This window comes from Eulemur rufifrons, chromosome 7 (genome assembly GCF_041146395.1).
Source record: "Eulemur rufifrons isolate Redbay chromosome 7, OSU_ERuf_1, whole genome shotgun sequence".
NCBI classification, from domain to species: domain Eukaryota; kingdom Metazoa; phylum Chordata; class Mammalia; order Primates; family Lemuridae; genus Eulemur; species Eulemur rufifrons.
Genome location: NC_090989.1, coordinates 285,956,081 through 285,971,582, shown reverse-complemented (window position 1 = coordinate 285,971,582; position 15,502 = coordinate 285,956,081). Strand labels below are relative to the sequence as shown.

Genomic DNA, 15,502 nt, shown 5'->3' with positions numbered 1-15,502 from the left:
GTGTGTGTCCCCCAAGGGCCGTCCTCCGCCGGGCTGCGGCCTGCCCACCTGCCCAGAGGTCTGCTTGGTCTTCTGCAGAATCCCATCCCCCGTGTGCCCACTGTCCCCCGAGCCTTCTCCTGACGCCCGACCCGCCCTGTCCACCCTCTGACGTCTGCTCGCCCACCTCCACTCATCCCTCCGAGGGCACCTTGCCTTCTCCGAGCCGCCGGGGCTGGGCAGGCTGGGCGCTGAACCCTGGGGCGTGCCCACTGGGGCTGGCAGGAAGGACAGGCAGGGGCAGTTAGGGTTAGGGTTAGGGTGGTTCAAAATGGGGCCCTGGGAGCCAGTTTTCCTAGGACCCACCTGCGGGTCTCCTCCCCTCCCCCTCCAGCATCGTGGGGACTGGCACGAGGAAGGAGAGCAGGACTCCCTTCCAGAACTGGTGGAGGGGTGCTGACCAGGACAGGGGCAGCCAGGAGAGGAGAGGAGGACTGGGGCGACGCGGGGGCCCGAGCGGACAGAGGGGCGGCCAGGAGACTGGCCCCGCCCCGCGGACCCCGCGCGGGTCCCCAGACTGGGGGGGTGGCGCTGCGGGCGCGGGCGGGCGCCGCGCGCACTGCGGTCCCCGCGCCTCCGCCGCAGAGCGCGCCACGCTCCGCACGCACCTGCCGCCGCCGCCGCCGCCGCCGCCGCCGCCGCGCTGCGCCGAGCCCAGTACCCCGCGCCCCTGGGTGCCGCCCGCAGCCCCGCCACCGCCCGAAGTCGCCGCGGCCGCCGCGCGAGCCGCTGGAGCCCCTGGAGCTGCCGGGCCCAGGCGCGGGCACCGCATCCAGGCCTGCCTTTGAGACAACCTCTGCGGCGGCGGCGCGTGGCCCGGGGACGCCAGGCTGGGGCAGGTGAGCGGGGGCGGGGCGGGGGTTGGACTCGTCGCCCTTCCCCACCCTGGCAGGGGTCAGTCCTCGGGAAGGTGCGTCTGGCCTTGGAGGCTGGGACCGGGGAGGGGGTTGGGTTCTGAGTCCCGCGGAGGTTGGGATCTCATGGCTGAGGTCAGGGTCAGAGGTCGGCGCCCGGTCCTTTGTGCAGGGTGAGGGTGGGAGTGGGGGTGGGGGTGGGCTCGGGCGCTGCCCTCACGCTGTCTCTCACCTGCAGCTCGGGCCTGGCCCAGGCCTCTCCTCTGCTCCTGCCGCGGAGCCTGCCGCCCGGGTCCTCCTGCAGCCGGGGCTCAGGCTAGCTGCCTTCCCTGGGCGCCCTGCCTTGGAGCCATGGGGCCCACCTAGTCCCTGCCTGCCCCGATGTCCCGGCCCGGGGACTGCTGACCTCGGCTGCTGGGGGAGCCCCCCCCACACCCCCTCGTCAGCCTCAGCAGCTAGAGACCCTGGGTGAGCCCCTGGGCCAGACTTGCAGCCCAGGGCAGCCTCCCACACCCCCCTGCCCCTGCCTGCCTCCCCCTCCTGCACCCCTTCCTCCTCCTCCCAGGACTGGACCAGAAAAGCCACTGTGGCCACTGGGGGGGGGCCTGCCCCCCCAGCTCTTGCCGGCCACCCCCAGGAGTCCACGGGGCGGCCGGGGTCCCCACCAGGCCTGGCAGGACCAGGATGCTGCCCCCTCTCCTCCCCCCCAGCCCCACCCAACGCCCCCACCCACCCAAACATCCAGTCTGACTGGAGAAAGCCGGATGCCAGCTGAACCTGGGCCGGAGGCGGGCAGTGGCTGGCCAGGCCTCCTCATGTCCTGCCTGAAGGGCCCCCATGTCATCCTCAAGATGGAGGCCATGAAGATCGTCCACCCTGAAAAGTTCCCCGAACTACCAGCGGCTGCCCCCTGCTTCCCATCTGCCCCCCGGCCCACCCCCACTCTGGCACCCAAGCGTGCCTGGCCCTCAGACACAGAGATCATTGTCAACCAGGCATGTGGGGGAGACATGCCTGCCTTGGAAGGGGCACCCCACACCCCACCCCTGCCACGGAGGCCCCGAAAGGGCAGCGCGGAGCTGGGCTTTCCCCGAGTGGCGCCAGCGGACGAGGTCATTGTGAATCAGTACGTCATTCGGCCTGGCCCCACTGCCTCCACGGCTCCTTCAGTGGCGGCAGCAGGTGGTGAGCCCCTGGAATGCCCCACCTGTGGGCACACGTACAACGTCACTCAGCGGCGTCCCCGCGTGCTCTCTTGCCTGCACTCTGTGTGTGAGCAGTGCCTGCAGATTCTCTATGAGTCTTGCCCCAAGTACAAGTTCATCTCTTGTCCCACCTGCCGCCGTGAGACTGTGCTCTTCACTGACTACGGCCTGGCCGCACTGGCCGTCAACACGTCCATCTTGAGCCGCCTGCCGCCCGAGGCTCTGACAGCCCCAAGCGGCGGCCAGTGGGGGGGCGAGCCCGAGGGCAGCTGCTATCAGACCTTCCGGCAGTACTGTGGGGCTGCGTGCACCTGCCACGTGCGGAACCCGCTGTCCGCCTGCTCCATCATGTAGCGCCCGCCCGCCCACCGCTGCCCGCTGGTCCTTGCTCGCCACTCCTCCAGGGACCTGGCCCTGCCCCGCCACCCGCTGACCCTTCCTCGCCCACCGTGGCTTCTGGCCACACCCTGCGTGGCATTGTCGCTGCAGCCAACTTTGCCATTAAAACTCTGCCAAAGTTTGCACCTGTTCCCTGGACTGAAGCTTGCTCCTGTGGGCTGTGCCTAGGGTGGGCCTAGGGTGGGTGCCCAGGGCTACAGTCCAGGCAGGGTCCTGCCTGGAGCCACCACAGGGAGGCCCAGCGCATTCAGGGCTGGCCTGCTCTGCTCACTGGAGGCCAGGCTTGGCTGAGCACGCAGCTCCAGGGCTGGGCCTGGCTGTGAGCATGCGTGCAAATACCCACACATGCAGAGCTACCTGTGTGCGCCAGGGAGGGCTCTGGGCGGGTTTGCAGAACCAGCCCAGCTGGGCAAACAGAGGATGTGTCCTCTGTACCAGCCAACACCGGTGGGTGTGTGTGGGGGCGCCTGCATGGGGGTGCAGGTCAATTTCCCTCCTGGTGCCCTCCTGGCCCTCAGCACCCCTGGGTCTTCCAAGACTGTTGGGGCAACCTTGGACAAAGGCTGGCTGAAGATCGTGGCAGAGAGGAATGAGGACTGGGGTCTTCCTGTCTGACACGCAGACCACCTGGCTTTGGAGGGACCTTTGCAGGGTGGCCTGAGAAGAGCCTGCCTGGACGGTGAAGACGGGCAGTCACGACAACGGTACTGACAGTAGCCACTGTTTACTGAGAGTCGCTCTTGTGCTAGGCACAGCACTCAGCCCGCTACACTCCATCTCGCACCATGTCGCCGACCAAACCCGTGAGGTGGGCTTCGGACGGCTCCATCCTTCAGATGAGGATCTCGGGCTTGGCAGTGTGAGGCTGTGCAGGCAGTCGGGGAAGAGCCGCAGCTTGGGCCTGGCACTCTCAGGTCCCCAGGCCTGGGTGGGCCCTTGTCCCTTGCAGCACAGGCCAGCACCAGCTCCCTGGCTGCTCTGGCCTTCAGAGACACACATCGGCCCTTGCCTGGGGGGGACCCAGGGTGGGCAGGGCCATGCAGCCCCTGCCCCCTCCCAGGAACTCACTGCTGGATCTCTGTCCACTTTTGTGTCCATTGTGCTTGGGCCTTCAGAGGTGGAGATGTGGCCCAGCGGCAGTCATGGCCAGTACAGTGACCCACCCCCTGCCAGGTGCATGGGGCCCTGCTTGCGCACCTTCCTGCCGGCTGGCCTCCTCCAGCAGCTGTCCTTGGTCACCGGTATCCTTGGGCTCAGCTGGTGTCTGGGCAGCAGGGCAGTCATACACTCTCTGGCAGGGGCTGGCCCCCCAGGTGGGCCTGGGCCAGGTCCAGTGACAGAAGGCCTTGACTGAAGGCCAGTGCCCTGGGTCCAACCGTGGGTTTTCGGCCTGGGCATCAGGCCTCACAGCACCCAGGTGTGGGGACGTGGGCGTGCGGGTGGTCAGGGTGCTGCTGAGTGGCTGGAGCGGTTCAGGAGCATGAGGAGCAACCCCAGCAGCACGAGTGGCGTGGCGATGAGCCCCAGCCCCAGCAGCTCGAGGGCTAGCAGGCTCAGCAGTGCCAGGCGGCGGGCACAGGGCCCGCGCTCCCGCAGCGCCCAGAGCCAGGCACTCAGGCGGGGTGGGCAGGGCAGGAAGGGCAGGCAGCCCCGGCTGCCCCCGGGCCCTGCCAGGAAGCGCAGCTGGTAGCGGTGCTCCAGGGAGCCCCAGGGCCAAGGGCCACGGTGGCGGGGCACGGGGGTGTCGCCGGGCGGTGGGCGTGCAGGCCCGTCAGCCTGCAGCAGCTCCTCCTGCAGCCGGTAGATCTCCCACTCCAGCATGGGCGTCTTCTGGCGGCACAGTGGGCAGCGCACACGGCCCAGGTCGGCACTGGGGGCCGTACCCAGCAGCCGGTGGAGGCAGCCGGCACACAGGCCGTGGCGGCAGTTCAGCAGGGCCAGGCGGTGCTCTCCCGGCCCGTAGGGCTCAGTGCAGACGGGGCACTCCTCCTCCTGCCCCCGCCCCGCTGCCTCCCGCTCCGCCCGCTCCGCCCCCTCCTCCCTGGCTCGCAGGGCCCAGGCACCGGCCGTGGCCATGGCCCCCAGCAGGGGCTCACTGCACATACTTCTGGTGCCCTGCGGGACCGCGAGGCCATCCCCTTCACTCGCCTGCACCTGGCACGGTGGAGCCAGGCACTCAGGGCCCAGAGGGGCCCAAGGAGGACTGGCGGGCTCAGAGCTGCAGTCAGCCAGGCTGCAGGAGCCAGGATAGGAGGGTGGGGACCCCAGGGCGGCGGCAGGAGTGGTAAGGAGGGAGGTCAGCGTGGCGCTCAGGGGTGGGCAGTCTGGGCTGCAGCACTGACCTCCTCCAGGCTGGAAGCAAACTTCGCTTGGCCCAGCAGGCGGGCCAGCTCCGGTGGCTCCCAGGCCCACACAACACCGTCCCCAGCCAGATCTGGCCCGAGCCTGGCCTCAGCCTTACCCTGTGCCAGCGACTGACAAACAGGCTCTACGGGGTGATGTGGGCCGACCCGCCAGGCTCATCCAACCGGATTTTCCCTCCCAGCACCAAAGGCCCCTCCCAGAGGCGGGACAGTGCCCGCTGCGCCCCTCCCGGCCGTGCCCCTTGCTCCGGGTGTGGCCCGGGCCGGGCAGGGATGGCGCACACCAGCCTGGCTGGGGCCTTCCCGCACCTCACCAGGGCCCTTCTGCCGGTCACCCTTGCTTGGCCACCAGAGCCCAGCAGAGCTTGGCTGACCTGCCTCCAAGCTTTAAGTTCACAATGGAAACCGTAGGTGCCTCCAAACCTTGAGTTCACAGTGGAAACAGTAGGCGCTCACCACGTTAGAATCAGACACCAAAGTTGCAGCAGCAACCCAGGCAAGGTGGCTGAGGAGTGACACACGCACATGCAGGGGCACCGCCACGCCGGGTGGTCCTCTGAACTGTGGGCCCACCCAGCCACCCAGCAGCCACCACCCAGGAAGAGCCGGGGGAAGGAAGAAAGCACACGTCACAAGCAGCCACCGGAGGCGTCATTTACTGCCCAGGCTTTCCTAGAACCAGGAGAGGAAGGGGCTGCGCTGGCCTGGGCCCTCCCACTGTGCCTCAGGAAGCCGGGCTGCCTCTGTCTGAGTCCTGCAGGCGTCAGGGGTGACTGGGACGACAGCAGGCTGCAGTGGGAATGGCTGGGGAGTCCCCAGGGCAGAGGGACCAGTGTGGCCTCGCAGGGACCCTGCACCACCTCAGAGGGCTCAGCAGGCTGCCTGTGCCTTCCCAGGTCACTGTCCCTGTGTGGGTGGTGCTGCCCAGGGGACCACCTTGACCAGGTCGGGGGAGACATGGACACAGAGCCGCGTGTCAGGGCGAGGGAGGGGAGGGGCCGGCGGAGGCTGCAGTGGAGCCAGGGCTGAGAGGTGGGGACTCGGGGTGAGGGGGTGTGGCTGTGTGCAGGGAGCTGGCGTCTGACCAGTGGGACGTGCAAGCCCCAGGCCTGGTCTGAGAGGACTCTGGACCCAGACCAGGCCTGGAGGTGACCATGGCCCCTCTGCCAGGAGCTTCCCTCTGGCCTCCCCTCCCTGGGCCCAGAGGACGACCATCAGACCGGGTGGGCCGCCAGGACGGTTCCTCAGGCCCACGTCTCAGTCTGGAAGCGCAGCGTCCGCTGGAGCCTGGCCAGGTAGGCGGCCGCATCGGGGCCAGAGAGCCCGCCCTCCTCCCGGAAGATGGACATCAGGGCTTCCGAGACGTCGGCCGGCATGTACTTGGCGTTGCTGGAGGGCCATGCGCACAGGGCTCAGTGAGGCGGAGACCCGGGGGGCTGGGCCCACTCCTGCCACATCCCAGGCCCGGCTCACCCTGCCAGGTAGAAGCAGGCGCCCTGGCGGTCCAGCAGCTCCCACACGAGCGGCCCCAGCTCCCGGAGCCGGTGCTGCACGTACACCTTCTGCTCCTGCAGGGTGGGAGATGGGCGGGGCTGAGCCTGAAGGCCGCCCCCCAACCCCCGGTTCCCAGGCACACCCACCTGCTCCCGGGAGAAGGCCGTGACCAGGGTCAGGCAGCCCTTCCTCTCCAGGTCCCGCCACTCCGCCTCCCAGTAGAAGTCCTGGTCCCGCAGGCGGCAGCCAAAAACCAAGATGTTTCCTGGGGGAAATGCAGGGTAGTCTCCAGTCTGGACACGGCCCTCCAGCTTCAGTCAGACCAGCCTGGCTGTGGCCCTGCCCTGGGACCCCTGTGCGCTCACCAGTCCGGCCCTGGGCCACACGCTCCTGGATGGCTGCTCGGAAGGGGGCCACCCCTGTGCCAGGCCCCACCATGATCACAGGTGTGTCCGGTGTTTCCGGGAAGGCCAGGCCCCCCGGCCGCACCCACAGGGGCACCCGAGCGGCTCCTACGGCAGGAGGAGGTGGCATGAAGAAGCTTGAAAGATCCAGCGTTGTGTGGGCACAGGGGAAAAGGAACCCTGGGCCACACGCTCCCTGGGAGCAGGGTCACCTTGTCCAGGGTCCAGGGACGCCAGCCAGGAGGAGCAGAGGCCGCGGCGGGGCTCCCTGAGGCGGGTCTGGTACTGCACCACAGCCACGAGGATCTGCAGCCGTGAGGGGTGCACCTGGGGGAGGGCAGGGGGGCAGGACTCGTGGGCGTCCTGCCCGGGGAGACCACCCCCCCACCCCTCCACCCCTGCTGCCTGGGCCACAGGCGCCCCCTGGGGGCGGTCCTGGGCAGGGGAGGCCTCCTGGCCAGAGGGCAATCGGGGTGCAAACCCCACCCCAGGCCCAGTTTTCCGAAGGCCAGTCCCGGTTCCACCACCTGGCCCTCACCAGCAGAGAGGAGGCGATGGAGAAGGCTCGGGGCCGGATCGCGGGGATAAGGTCCAACAGGTAGTCTGGTGGGATGGCGCCAGCCGTGTGTGGGAAGTCACACAGCACCTGGGGAAAGAGTCTCAGCATGGCCAAGGCGTGGCCGGGGCTCAGGACCCGGCGCCAGCCCAGTTGCCGGCCTCACCTCCAGGATGGTCCTGCGGGGGCGGCTGCAGTACTCGTGCAGCTCCTCCTGGCCCTGGGCAGAGCTGAACTCCAGGAGCTTCTCCCGCTCCAGCTCATGGGCGGACAGACAGGCCAGGAGCTCAAAGAAGGAGCGGCGAGGGACACTGGCGATGTCCAGGTACCGGGACACGAGGTGCCGCACGGAGCAGGGCTGGGGCAGCCTTGGGGGACAGGGGACACCTGCAGCGGTGAGAAGACCCCCGTGGGCTTGGGCCAGGCCCTCGGGTGGGGGCGGAGGGCGTGGGGGATGGCAGATGGCAAGGCTGGCCGTGGCCAGGGCGCACCTGGCTCCCGTGGCTGCAGCGTGAAGCGCTGGTCGGGGTTCAGGCCCAGCACCTGGCAGAACTGCTGGACGTGGGCGGCCGAGTTCGAGGGCTGAATTAGCACCACGTCGCCAGCAGCAAAGCTGTGGGAATGTCACAGGGCTGTGGGGACTGTGTGGGAGCAATGCGGGGGCTGGGGAGACTGCAGAGGGAGGACGTGAACGTCCCAGGAGGGCTGGGGGTCCTCAGACGGAAGCCATCGGCTCTGCGGCCTGGCCCCAGCCTCCCTGCAAGCTGCCTCCTCCCCCGCTCTGGCAGACCCTCTGCACCCCGGGGCCACAGCCCTTCCCCCCGCTGCCCGCCTCGGCTCCCTGGGGCGCCTCCGCACTCTGTCGGGCCAGGAAACTCCCTGCCCGCTGGTGTCCCAGGCTGTGCTCGGATCCCTCACCTGATGCCGGAGCCCGTGATGTCGAAATCGATCAGCCGAACGTCTTGGAAGTGCGAGGGGCCGGTGACCCTCTGGTTGGCGACCACGGGTGCCAGGAAGGGCTGCAACTCTGACGGGGGCCCCTGAGAGCCTGGGCTGGCTGCCCTCTGCTCCTCAGAGCGTGTGCCGGGATCCTCTCGGAGGAAGTGCAGGGCGAACCTGGAGGGCAGGCTGCAGGGAGGGCGTCACGAGTCAGGGCAGGGACTTCCCTCCCCAGGCGCCACCGACCCACACCTCAGAGGGACCCAGGGCGAGGTCCCCAAGGCCAGGCTGGGTCTGCTGCTCCTTCGGGGGCTGCCCCAAGGCCCACACTCACGGGACTCCAGGGGGGATCACGGGGAGGTCCCGCGGCACTGGGCACAGCTCCAGCACTTTCTCCCACAAGTCTCGCAACCAGGGGTCGATGGCAGCATCAGGCCTAGGAGAGAGTGGGGCCCCGGCTGAGCAGACCTGCTCCCGGTGGGCCAGAGCCACGGAGGCGGGCGCCACCTCCCACAGGCTCACCCCAGCTCATGCTGGTCGTCGCCCAGGCACATGGGCAGGAGGGCGCTGCCCCCAAGCTGCAGCAGCCGCCGGTGCAGCTTCTTGGCCACGAAGTTGTACCTGTGGAGACAGCAAGGCCGGCTCTGGACCCAGCCAGGGCTCGGGTCGCTCCTCAGTGGATCAGGGACATCTTCCTGGGGGCCGGTTGCTCCTCACTTTGGCTTATAAAAGCGCGACTTGATCCTTGTACCGCACCTTCTCCAGGGAACACTGTCAGCAGCTGGACTCCCTCCGTCCCCCCCCCACCCCCGGGCCTGTGCATGCCACCAACACAGACGTCACGCCACACAGAGAACAAAACCTCCCAGCAGAAATGCGTGACATTGCCACCCTTTCCCGTTTTCTATCCTGTTCATCTGAAGTGACTGAGGACCCTGCCACGCACACAGCTTCTGCCACGCAGTGCTCAGCAGCCCCTGGTCCCTGCGTGGACAGTCACGCGGTTTTCAAAGGTTTGGTGTCTTAAGATGCCACCTGCACCCTTGAACATAAATCCCTCTTTATTTCCTGAGGAAATCATGAAAAACAATGTCACTCCCTGCTCGGGGCTGCAGGTGTGTGCTGTGAAAAAGCTGAAAGAGAGTCTGGAGGTGGCCCTGCTGCCCGGGGAGCAGCGTCCTTCTCCATGGGTGCCCTGCGGCACAGATGTCTCTCACTACATGCTCCTGTAAAAGTGGGGGACAGTGCCAGGTCGGTCTTTGCTGACTTTTGTCATGGGCTGTGATGTGACGCCCAGGTCCAGCGGTGGCACTCTGCTGCCCTGCCCGCTTCCCCTCTGCGCCCCAACGTCATGTGCCAGGCGGCCCGCTGGGGAGCAGCTGTGGGTGAGGACTCGAAGTCAGTGCCACTCGGGGGCCATGTGGCCTGCAGCGGTCGACCTGGGGCTGGGCCCTGGCCCTCCCCAGCACCTCTTACCGGCCAGAGCGCTGGGCCAGCGCGTCCACCCTCTGCTACTCACTTGGCATATGAGGAGTCCCCGAGGCCCAGGACGACAAAGTCCATCCGACAGAGGGAGGTGGAGGGCAGGTTCTTCCGGAATATAAACCTCCAGAAGTTCTACAGCCAGAGGAGACCCCGAGTTAGAGTTCCCGACTCTGGGCTGCCCCATAGCTGGGAGGGAGGGTCGGTCTTGGTGGAATCCACAGGGATGGGGGCAGAGCAGAAAATGCCTGCCCACCAGGCAGCGCCTGCGGGACGAGGCTGGCCCGGGGCTCGGCAGGGCCGGGGCCCCCCTGCCTGTGGGAGGCTGGGCAGCCCTGAGCTCCAGGCCTGAGCAGGGCCCCTTCCCAGGGCGCCATGCCCTCCTCCTCCTTCAGAGTTTAATGTTATTAAAACAGCAAAACCTTTTTTTTATTCCATTACAATGGCAAGAAATTTGAGAAAACGCATGAAGTTATAAAGAAGAAGAAAGCTATCCCAGAGCCACCACCGCACAGGCGCCGGGAGGTGACTCCTTGAGCGGGGCACGGCTGACGGGCCGGAGGCTGGTGAAGGGTGCACATCCAGGACAACCTCGGCCTCCGGCCTCCGGCCTCCAGGACTGGCGGGCGTCTGCTCCCCATCAGCCTCCCCCCGGCCACCTTCTCTTCCCTCACCTGAGATTCCCGTGTCCCGGGGGCTGTGGGCGGACAGGATGCCGTGAGCTCTCCACCCACGACCATCCTGTGCCCCAGGGACACAGGAAGGGCTGAGCTGTCTGCTGTCTCTCCCTCTCCCCGCCCCAGTGGGCCTCAGGCCACCGTGAGGAGGCTCTGCCCGGACTCCATCTCCCCCCATGCTCCGTACTCGCTCCCCAGCTGCCCCTTCCCCATGGGGACGCCCACCTGTCTGTCATTCCCCAGCTGGGGTGTGGGCCTCCCTCTGCTCTAGTGGGTCTGTCCCAGGTCTTCTGCCCAGACCCCAGAGGTCTGTGTGCCGGGACATGCTCCTCTTCCTCCCAGACGGGCTCGGATGACCAATGCCTCCCTCCACACCAGCCTCTGCGGTGGTCTCCCTGCTGCGCCGAGGCCCGTCTCCTCCTCCTCTTCAGCCAGGGTGACCTCAAGCCCCCGGCACATCCTCTGTGCACTCAGTCTTCACCGCCCCCCCACCGCCCTTTCTGCGGACAAATATGGAGGTGACAGTGGAGACCTCCGGACCACTCTGTGGATGAAGGAACTCTGGCCCCGCCAGGCGTGTAGCTCCGTCCACGGGCCTCGGACCACCCGCGAGAGCAAACGCGCTCTGCCTCTGGGCTCCCTGGGCCCTCGCTAGCTCTCCTGGGGAGAGGCCCGCTTCCTGCCGCTCTTGGTAGAGAACCTCCTCCTGAGAAGGGGTTCAGGAAAGGTAATTTCCACGGCCTTTCCTGCTTGCAGAAGGCTTGACTTTCCCCCCACCCTGGATCGGCAGTTCGGCTGGGCACGTTGTAGATGGAAAACCCTCCTCTTGCAGAAGCTGCTTTGCTCTGGGCTCTTCCAGCCTGGCGCTGCCCCTTCGAGTGCGTAGGGCACCCCCTCTACCCCAACCGCTAAACCCACAGCGGCGCTCCTGGTGGGGGCCCTTCCCAGGCACGCGGCTAGCTCTCGGGCTGAAGACTTCAGTTCGGGCACATTTTATTTTCCTTGGTAATTTCCTCCCCAACACGATTTTCTCTTTCTGAACTACTGGAATGATCTTCAAATTTTTATGTCTTTCTTCCATTTTCTGTGTAACTTTTTATTATACTTTCTGTGAGGACTTCTCAACTTTATCTTCCAGTCTTTTAAAGTTTTTTGGATGTCCTCTTAAAGAACCGTTCCTGAGCCTCCAGCTTTGTCCTGTTCTTGTGGTGCTGGCCTTGTCACGTTGTCACGTGGGGGCTGTGTCCTCTGCAGAGAGGATCGCAGCTGCTCTGGCCTCTGCTTGTCCCTGCTCCTCCGAGTTCTGTTTGAGTTTCTCTTGGTCTCTGCCTTTCACTGGGTCCTTCAGCATGTGGTGGTTCTTTGTGGCCTATTCGTACTTAGGAAGCTAAAAGAAAATCTTGTGGACGAGCCCGGCACCCAGCGGGTTTTTCCACCAGGAGATGGGGCAGGGACCTTGTCCTTGGCCTTTTACTGTGGACTTCGGTTTCTCCAGAGAGGACCCCTCCTGTCGACTGCCTGGGGCGCACGCCTCACCTGCAGCCTTCTCAGCAAGGACCCCAGGAATGAGGCCAGGGTCTTCCTGTTCAGAACACGGATGGCCACTGAGGAGCCTTGCCCCAGCCTGCATGTCCCTGGGCCCGGGGTCTGCAGCCTCTTGCAGGAGCCCCCCATCCCTACTGTGGGGGCAGAGGGCAGCCCCCGTTGGCTCCCCACTCTCGTGTTCTCTGTGGGGCACTCACCCCCGAGACTCCCTCTGTCGACCCAAGTCCCGGCAGATCCTCCTCACCTTCGTGCTGTCGGCGGCCTGACTGCCCAGCCCAGCTCGGACCCGAGGGAGTGCAGTCCCCCTCCTCTCCCACGCCCGCATCCTCCACATCCCGCCACTCGCCTCCTGCCTTTGCGCCCTCTGCCACGGTCCCTGTTGAGAAGATCCCCACCTGTGCTAAGGTCATCCCAGCTCTGTCCCCATTCGGTCCTCAGCCTCCTGCCCAGTCTCTCCCCCACCAGCACTTAAACATGCCAAGTCTCTCCCATCTCATTTACACCTTCTTTTTAACTCCTTGGCCCTTTTACAGCAGAATTTTTGTTTCAAATGCTCACTGCTAAAATATTCTCTCTACTCGCTCGCTTATTTGAAGATTTATTGTAATCTGGCTTCTCTCCTCAAGAGCCACCGAATCTGCTCTGCCTGATGTCACCAATAATCCTTTTGCCAGTAAATCCCACGGAGGCCTCTCAGGCCTCATCTTATTTGACCTGTGCACCGCTTTGAACACTGCAGTCCTTCTTGGAACACCCACCTCCCTGCCCTCTACCTTGGGATGGCGCACTCCGTCTTTCAGCTGCCTGTCCACATTCCTGCCCCTCCCTGCCCTGATATTCAGGGCAGCCTGTCATCAGCGGAGGGAAGAGCTTCCTTTTCTCACACCTCTGTATTCTGGCCACTTCACCATCTACTTCGGTCCCCAACCCCCGGGCCGTGGCCCCGTCCTGGTCCATGCCTGTTAGGATCTGGGCTGAGCATCACTGCCTGAGCTCCGTCTGCCCCTCCTTGGTCCGTCAAAAAACTGTCTTCCATGAAACCAGTCCTTGCTTATGATATGTTAAATGGTAAAAAAAAAAAAGAAAGAAACCAGTCCCTGGGGCCAAAAAGATTGGGGACCGCTGAATATCTCCGCCCCAGGATCCTACCTGGAGCTCCCGACCTACTGCACATCAACACCAGGATGTCTCCAGCCACCCTGCCCCCCACGCTCCCTCCCCCTGTGTTCTCTCTTTCTGTGCACGGAACTACCATCCCTCCTGGTTCCAGAGCCCAAATCCCTGTCTTGATTCTGCCTTCTTTCTCATCTATCAGATCCACTCAATTACACATCCTGCTGGTTCTACCTTCCTGACATCTCTGGAATGTGTCCACTTCCGTCTTCTGCCACCAGCCTATCTCAGACCACCAGGGTCTCTTGCCTGTGTTCTGTATCTCTTGGTGTTATTCTTGCTCTCCTGCAACCTGTGCTCCTGTAGACAAGTACTGGTCTTGCTAGAATATGAACGTGACTGTGTCAGCCGCCACCCCCATGTCCATAGCCTTTCATTTCAAGCCCATCTGCCTTACTGTGGCTGCCCAGGCTCTTTTGACTGGGCCTGGCTTCCTGCCTCTCTTCCCTTCCCCTCTTGCCCCCAGTGCACTCCTTGGCTCAGCCATCCTGGACTACTTGCTCCTCTGCACAGGCTGTTCCTTCTTCCCTGGTGCCTGAGTAGCCCCCCTCATCCTTCAGGACTCAACCTATGCTGTCTTCTTCCAAAAAGCTCTGCCTGAGTCCCAAGGCTGAGCTAGATAAGGATAGATGCCCCTTACCAATGCTCCCATAACATCTGGCACCTTCCCCAGCAGCAGCTATTTCCCGACGTTGTAACTGCCCACTAAACCTGTTGTTTCTGCTATAGTGTGAGATCTGTGAGGGCACACATGTGGCTGTTGGGTTCACAGTTGGATTCCCAGCAGATCATGCCAGGAATACACGAACTCAAAAGATGTTCAGAGAATTAAAGAATGTTCTCTGGCCGGGCGCGGTGGCTCACGCCTGTAATCCTAGCACTCTGGGAGGCCGAGGTGGGCGGATCGTTTGAGCTCAGGAGTTCGAGACCAGCCTGAGCAAGAGCGAGACCCCATCTCTACTAAAAATAGAAAGAAATTATATGGACAGCTAAAAATATATATATAGAAAAAAAATTAGCCGGGCATGGTGGTGCATGCCTGTAGTCCCAGCTACTTGGGAGGCTGAGACAGGAGGATCGCTTGAGCCCAGGAGTTTGAGGTTGCTGTGAGCTAGGCTGACGCCACGGCACTCACTCTAGCCTGGGCAACAGAGTGAGACTCTGTCTCAAAAAAAAGAATGTTCTCTGAAAATCACACAATCTACAGATACACACAAGACCCAAAGCAGATTCAGATATAGCCCTGGAAAAACATGAAAGGTTAAAATGGAGAAAAAGGCTATTTGGTGACTACAAAGAGTTTATTAGAGAGGACAACCAGAGCCCTCAGCTCCATCCAAAGATATCCTCTTAAATCCACCTCTAACGTGCATCAGATATAGGAGGGCAACTATTTCTTGTGCTTCTTGGACTCTTCGTACAATGAAAATGGAGTGAGGGTTGAGAACAGGGATCTGAGAAGCCACATCAGGCCAGCCTTACCTTCATGTTGTCAGGGGGGTCTCCTTGGCCTGTAGTTGCACAAACAAATATCACCAGGGGCTCGTTAATCAGATTCACCTCAACAAAAAGACACACATGTTAAGACCTTGGGCTGTAAATGACCAGGCACCCTCCCTGAAACCTCGTCCCCTCTCTTTCGCTCAGGCTAACAGGGAAAAGGGCCTTACGTGAGCAACCCTAGCGACCAGCCTGCCTTTTCTCTTTCAGGCTTCAACTTTCTCCAGGTGCTAAACTGGAAGAACGCCCCTTCCCAAGGTCCCCCTTCCCCTAAATCCTCCATAGGGGAAGGGCCCGCTATCAGACAGAACACGAGGCCTTTTGAGTTGACGGCCCCGAGGGGCGGGAATGCCAGGTCTGAGGGCGTCTCCCCGCCTAGGCCCTAGGGAGCCCTCACCACCGGGTAGGAGTCCAGGGCCTGCACCCGGCAGCAGAGGCGCCGGCGGCGGGCCTCGCGACCCAGCCTCTCCGACACATCCTGAGCAGTGCCTGTCTGGCTGCCGAAGAGCACCAGAAGCTGCGGGCTCGGCATCGGGGTGCGCCCTGGGAATCCCTGCACCGAGACTGAGAACCGGCAAGACAGCCCCGCGAGCCAGACGGCAGGGACCGCTCCGACTTCCGACTTCCGCCGTCGGCCGGAAGTGACGCCCTTGGGACGCGCCCAGTGGGGCATGGCGTCCGTGCGCGGTAGGCAGACGCCGGCGGCCTGTGTTGGGTCTCGGGCCTGGGCCGGGGGATCGGCGGCGCACCTGGGCCGAGGGCCGGGGCGGGTGGGGCCGCTCGCCGCCTCTCGCGCGCAGCAGCGGCGGCAGGCCCCGGCGAGGCCCGCGGGGAGAGGAGGCTCAGCCCCGCGGGAGGCGCGATCTGTTGGG

The 15,502-nt window shown here is 64.3% G+C and overlaps 3 protein-coding genes across 13 annotated transcripts; 1 reads left to right on the top strand and 2 right to left on the bottom strand.

Moving 5' to 3' along the window:
* The first annotated feature begins 493 nt into the window (after nt 1-493).
* On the top strand, nt 494-2,615 carry RNF208 (ring finger protein 208). Of its 2 annotated transcripts, none has more exons than XM_069474854.1 (2): nt 494-949; nt 1,132-2,615. In XM_069474854.1, the coding sequence occupies exon 2, from the start codon at nt 1,658-1,660 to the stop codon at nt 2,450-2,452; it is 795 nt and encodes a 264-aa protein (XP_069330955.1). In that variant the 5' UTR covers nt 494-949; nt 1,132-1,657; the 3' UTR covers nt 2,453-2,615. The 2 variants fall into 2 exon arrangements, with proteins under 2 accessions (XP_069330955.1, XP_069330956.1); XM_069474855.1 differs by having other exon boundaries at nt 623-878.
* Nucleotides 2,616-3,230: 615 nt separating this feature from the next.
* On the bottom strand, nt 3,231-4,980 carry LOC138388586 (ring finger protein-like). Its single transcript, XM_069477152.1, has one exon. The coding sequence runs from the start codon at nt 4,598-4,600 to the stop codon at nt 3,941-3,943; it is 660 nt and encodes a 219-aa protein (XP_069333253.1). The 5' UTR covers nt 4,601-4,980; the 3' UTR covers nt 3,231-3,940.
* A 507-nt stretch (nt 4,981-5,487) lies between these two features.
* Nucleotides 5,488-15,310, bottom strand: NDOR1 (NADPH dependent diflavin oxidoreductase 1). 10 transcript variants are annotated; one of them, XM_069477148.1, is made up of 14 exons: nt 15,028-15,310; nt 14,613-14,690; nt 9,773-9,870; nt 8,776-8,874; nt 8,588-8,689; nt 8,233-8,442; nt 7,806-7,927; nt 7,481-7,701; nt 7,297-7,404; nt 6,971-7,085; nt 6,720-6,866; nt 6,501-6,619; nt 6,334-6,452; nt 5,488-6,249 (listed from the first exon to the last, which is right to left on the bottom strand). In XM_069477148.1, exons 1-14 carry the CDS (start codon nt 15,301-15,303, stop codon nt 6,105-6,107), a joined length of 1,959 nt encoding a protein of 652 aa, XP_069333249.1. In that variant the 5' UTR covers nt 15,304-15,310; the 3' UTR covers nt 5,488-6,104. The 10 variants fall into 10 exon arrangements, with proteins under 10 accessions (XP_069333249.1, XP_069333250.1, XP_069333251.1 ...); XM_069477149.1 differs by having other exon boundaries at nt 5,489-6,249; nt 6,334-6,428; XM_069477150.1 differs by having other exon boundaries at nt 5,489-6,249; nt 6,334-6,428; nt 6,971-7,064.
* Between the last annotated feature and the right edge of the window lie 192 nt (nt 15,311-15,502).

Bases quoted from the DNA above. Each gene is read 5' to 3' on its own strand.
- LOC138388586 (XM_069477152.1), bottom strand. From the start codon at position 4,600: ATGTGCAGTGAGCCCCTGCTGGGGGCCATGGCCACGGCCGGTGCCTGG.
- NDOR1 (XM_069477141.1), bottom strand. From the start codon at position 15,303: ATGCCCCACTGGGCGCGTCCCAAGGGCGTCACTTCCGGCCGACGGCGG. The intron at 8,443-8,587 runs GTGAGTGTGGGC...CCCTCCCTGCAG, and splicing joins GTGATCCCCCCTGGAGTCCC to CCTGCCCTCCAGGTTCGCCC. The intron at 7,405-7,480 runs GTGAGGCCGGCA...CTCTTTCCCCAG, and splicing joins CCCGCAGGACCATCCTGGAG to GTGCTGTGTGACTTCCCACA.
- RNF208 (XM_069474854.1), top strand. From the start codon at position 1,658: ATGCCAGCTGAACCTGGGCCGGAGGCGGGCAGTGGCTGGCCAGGCCTC.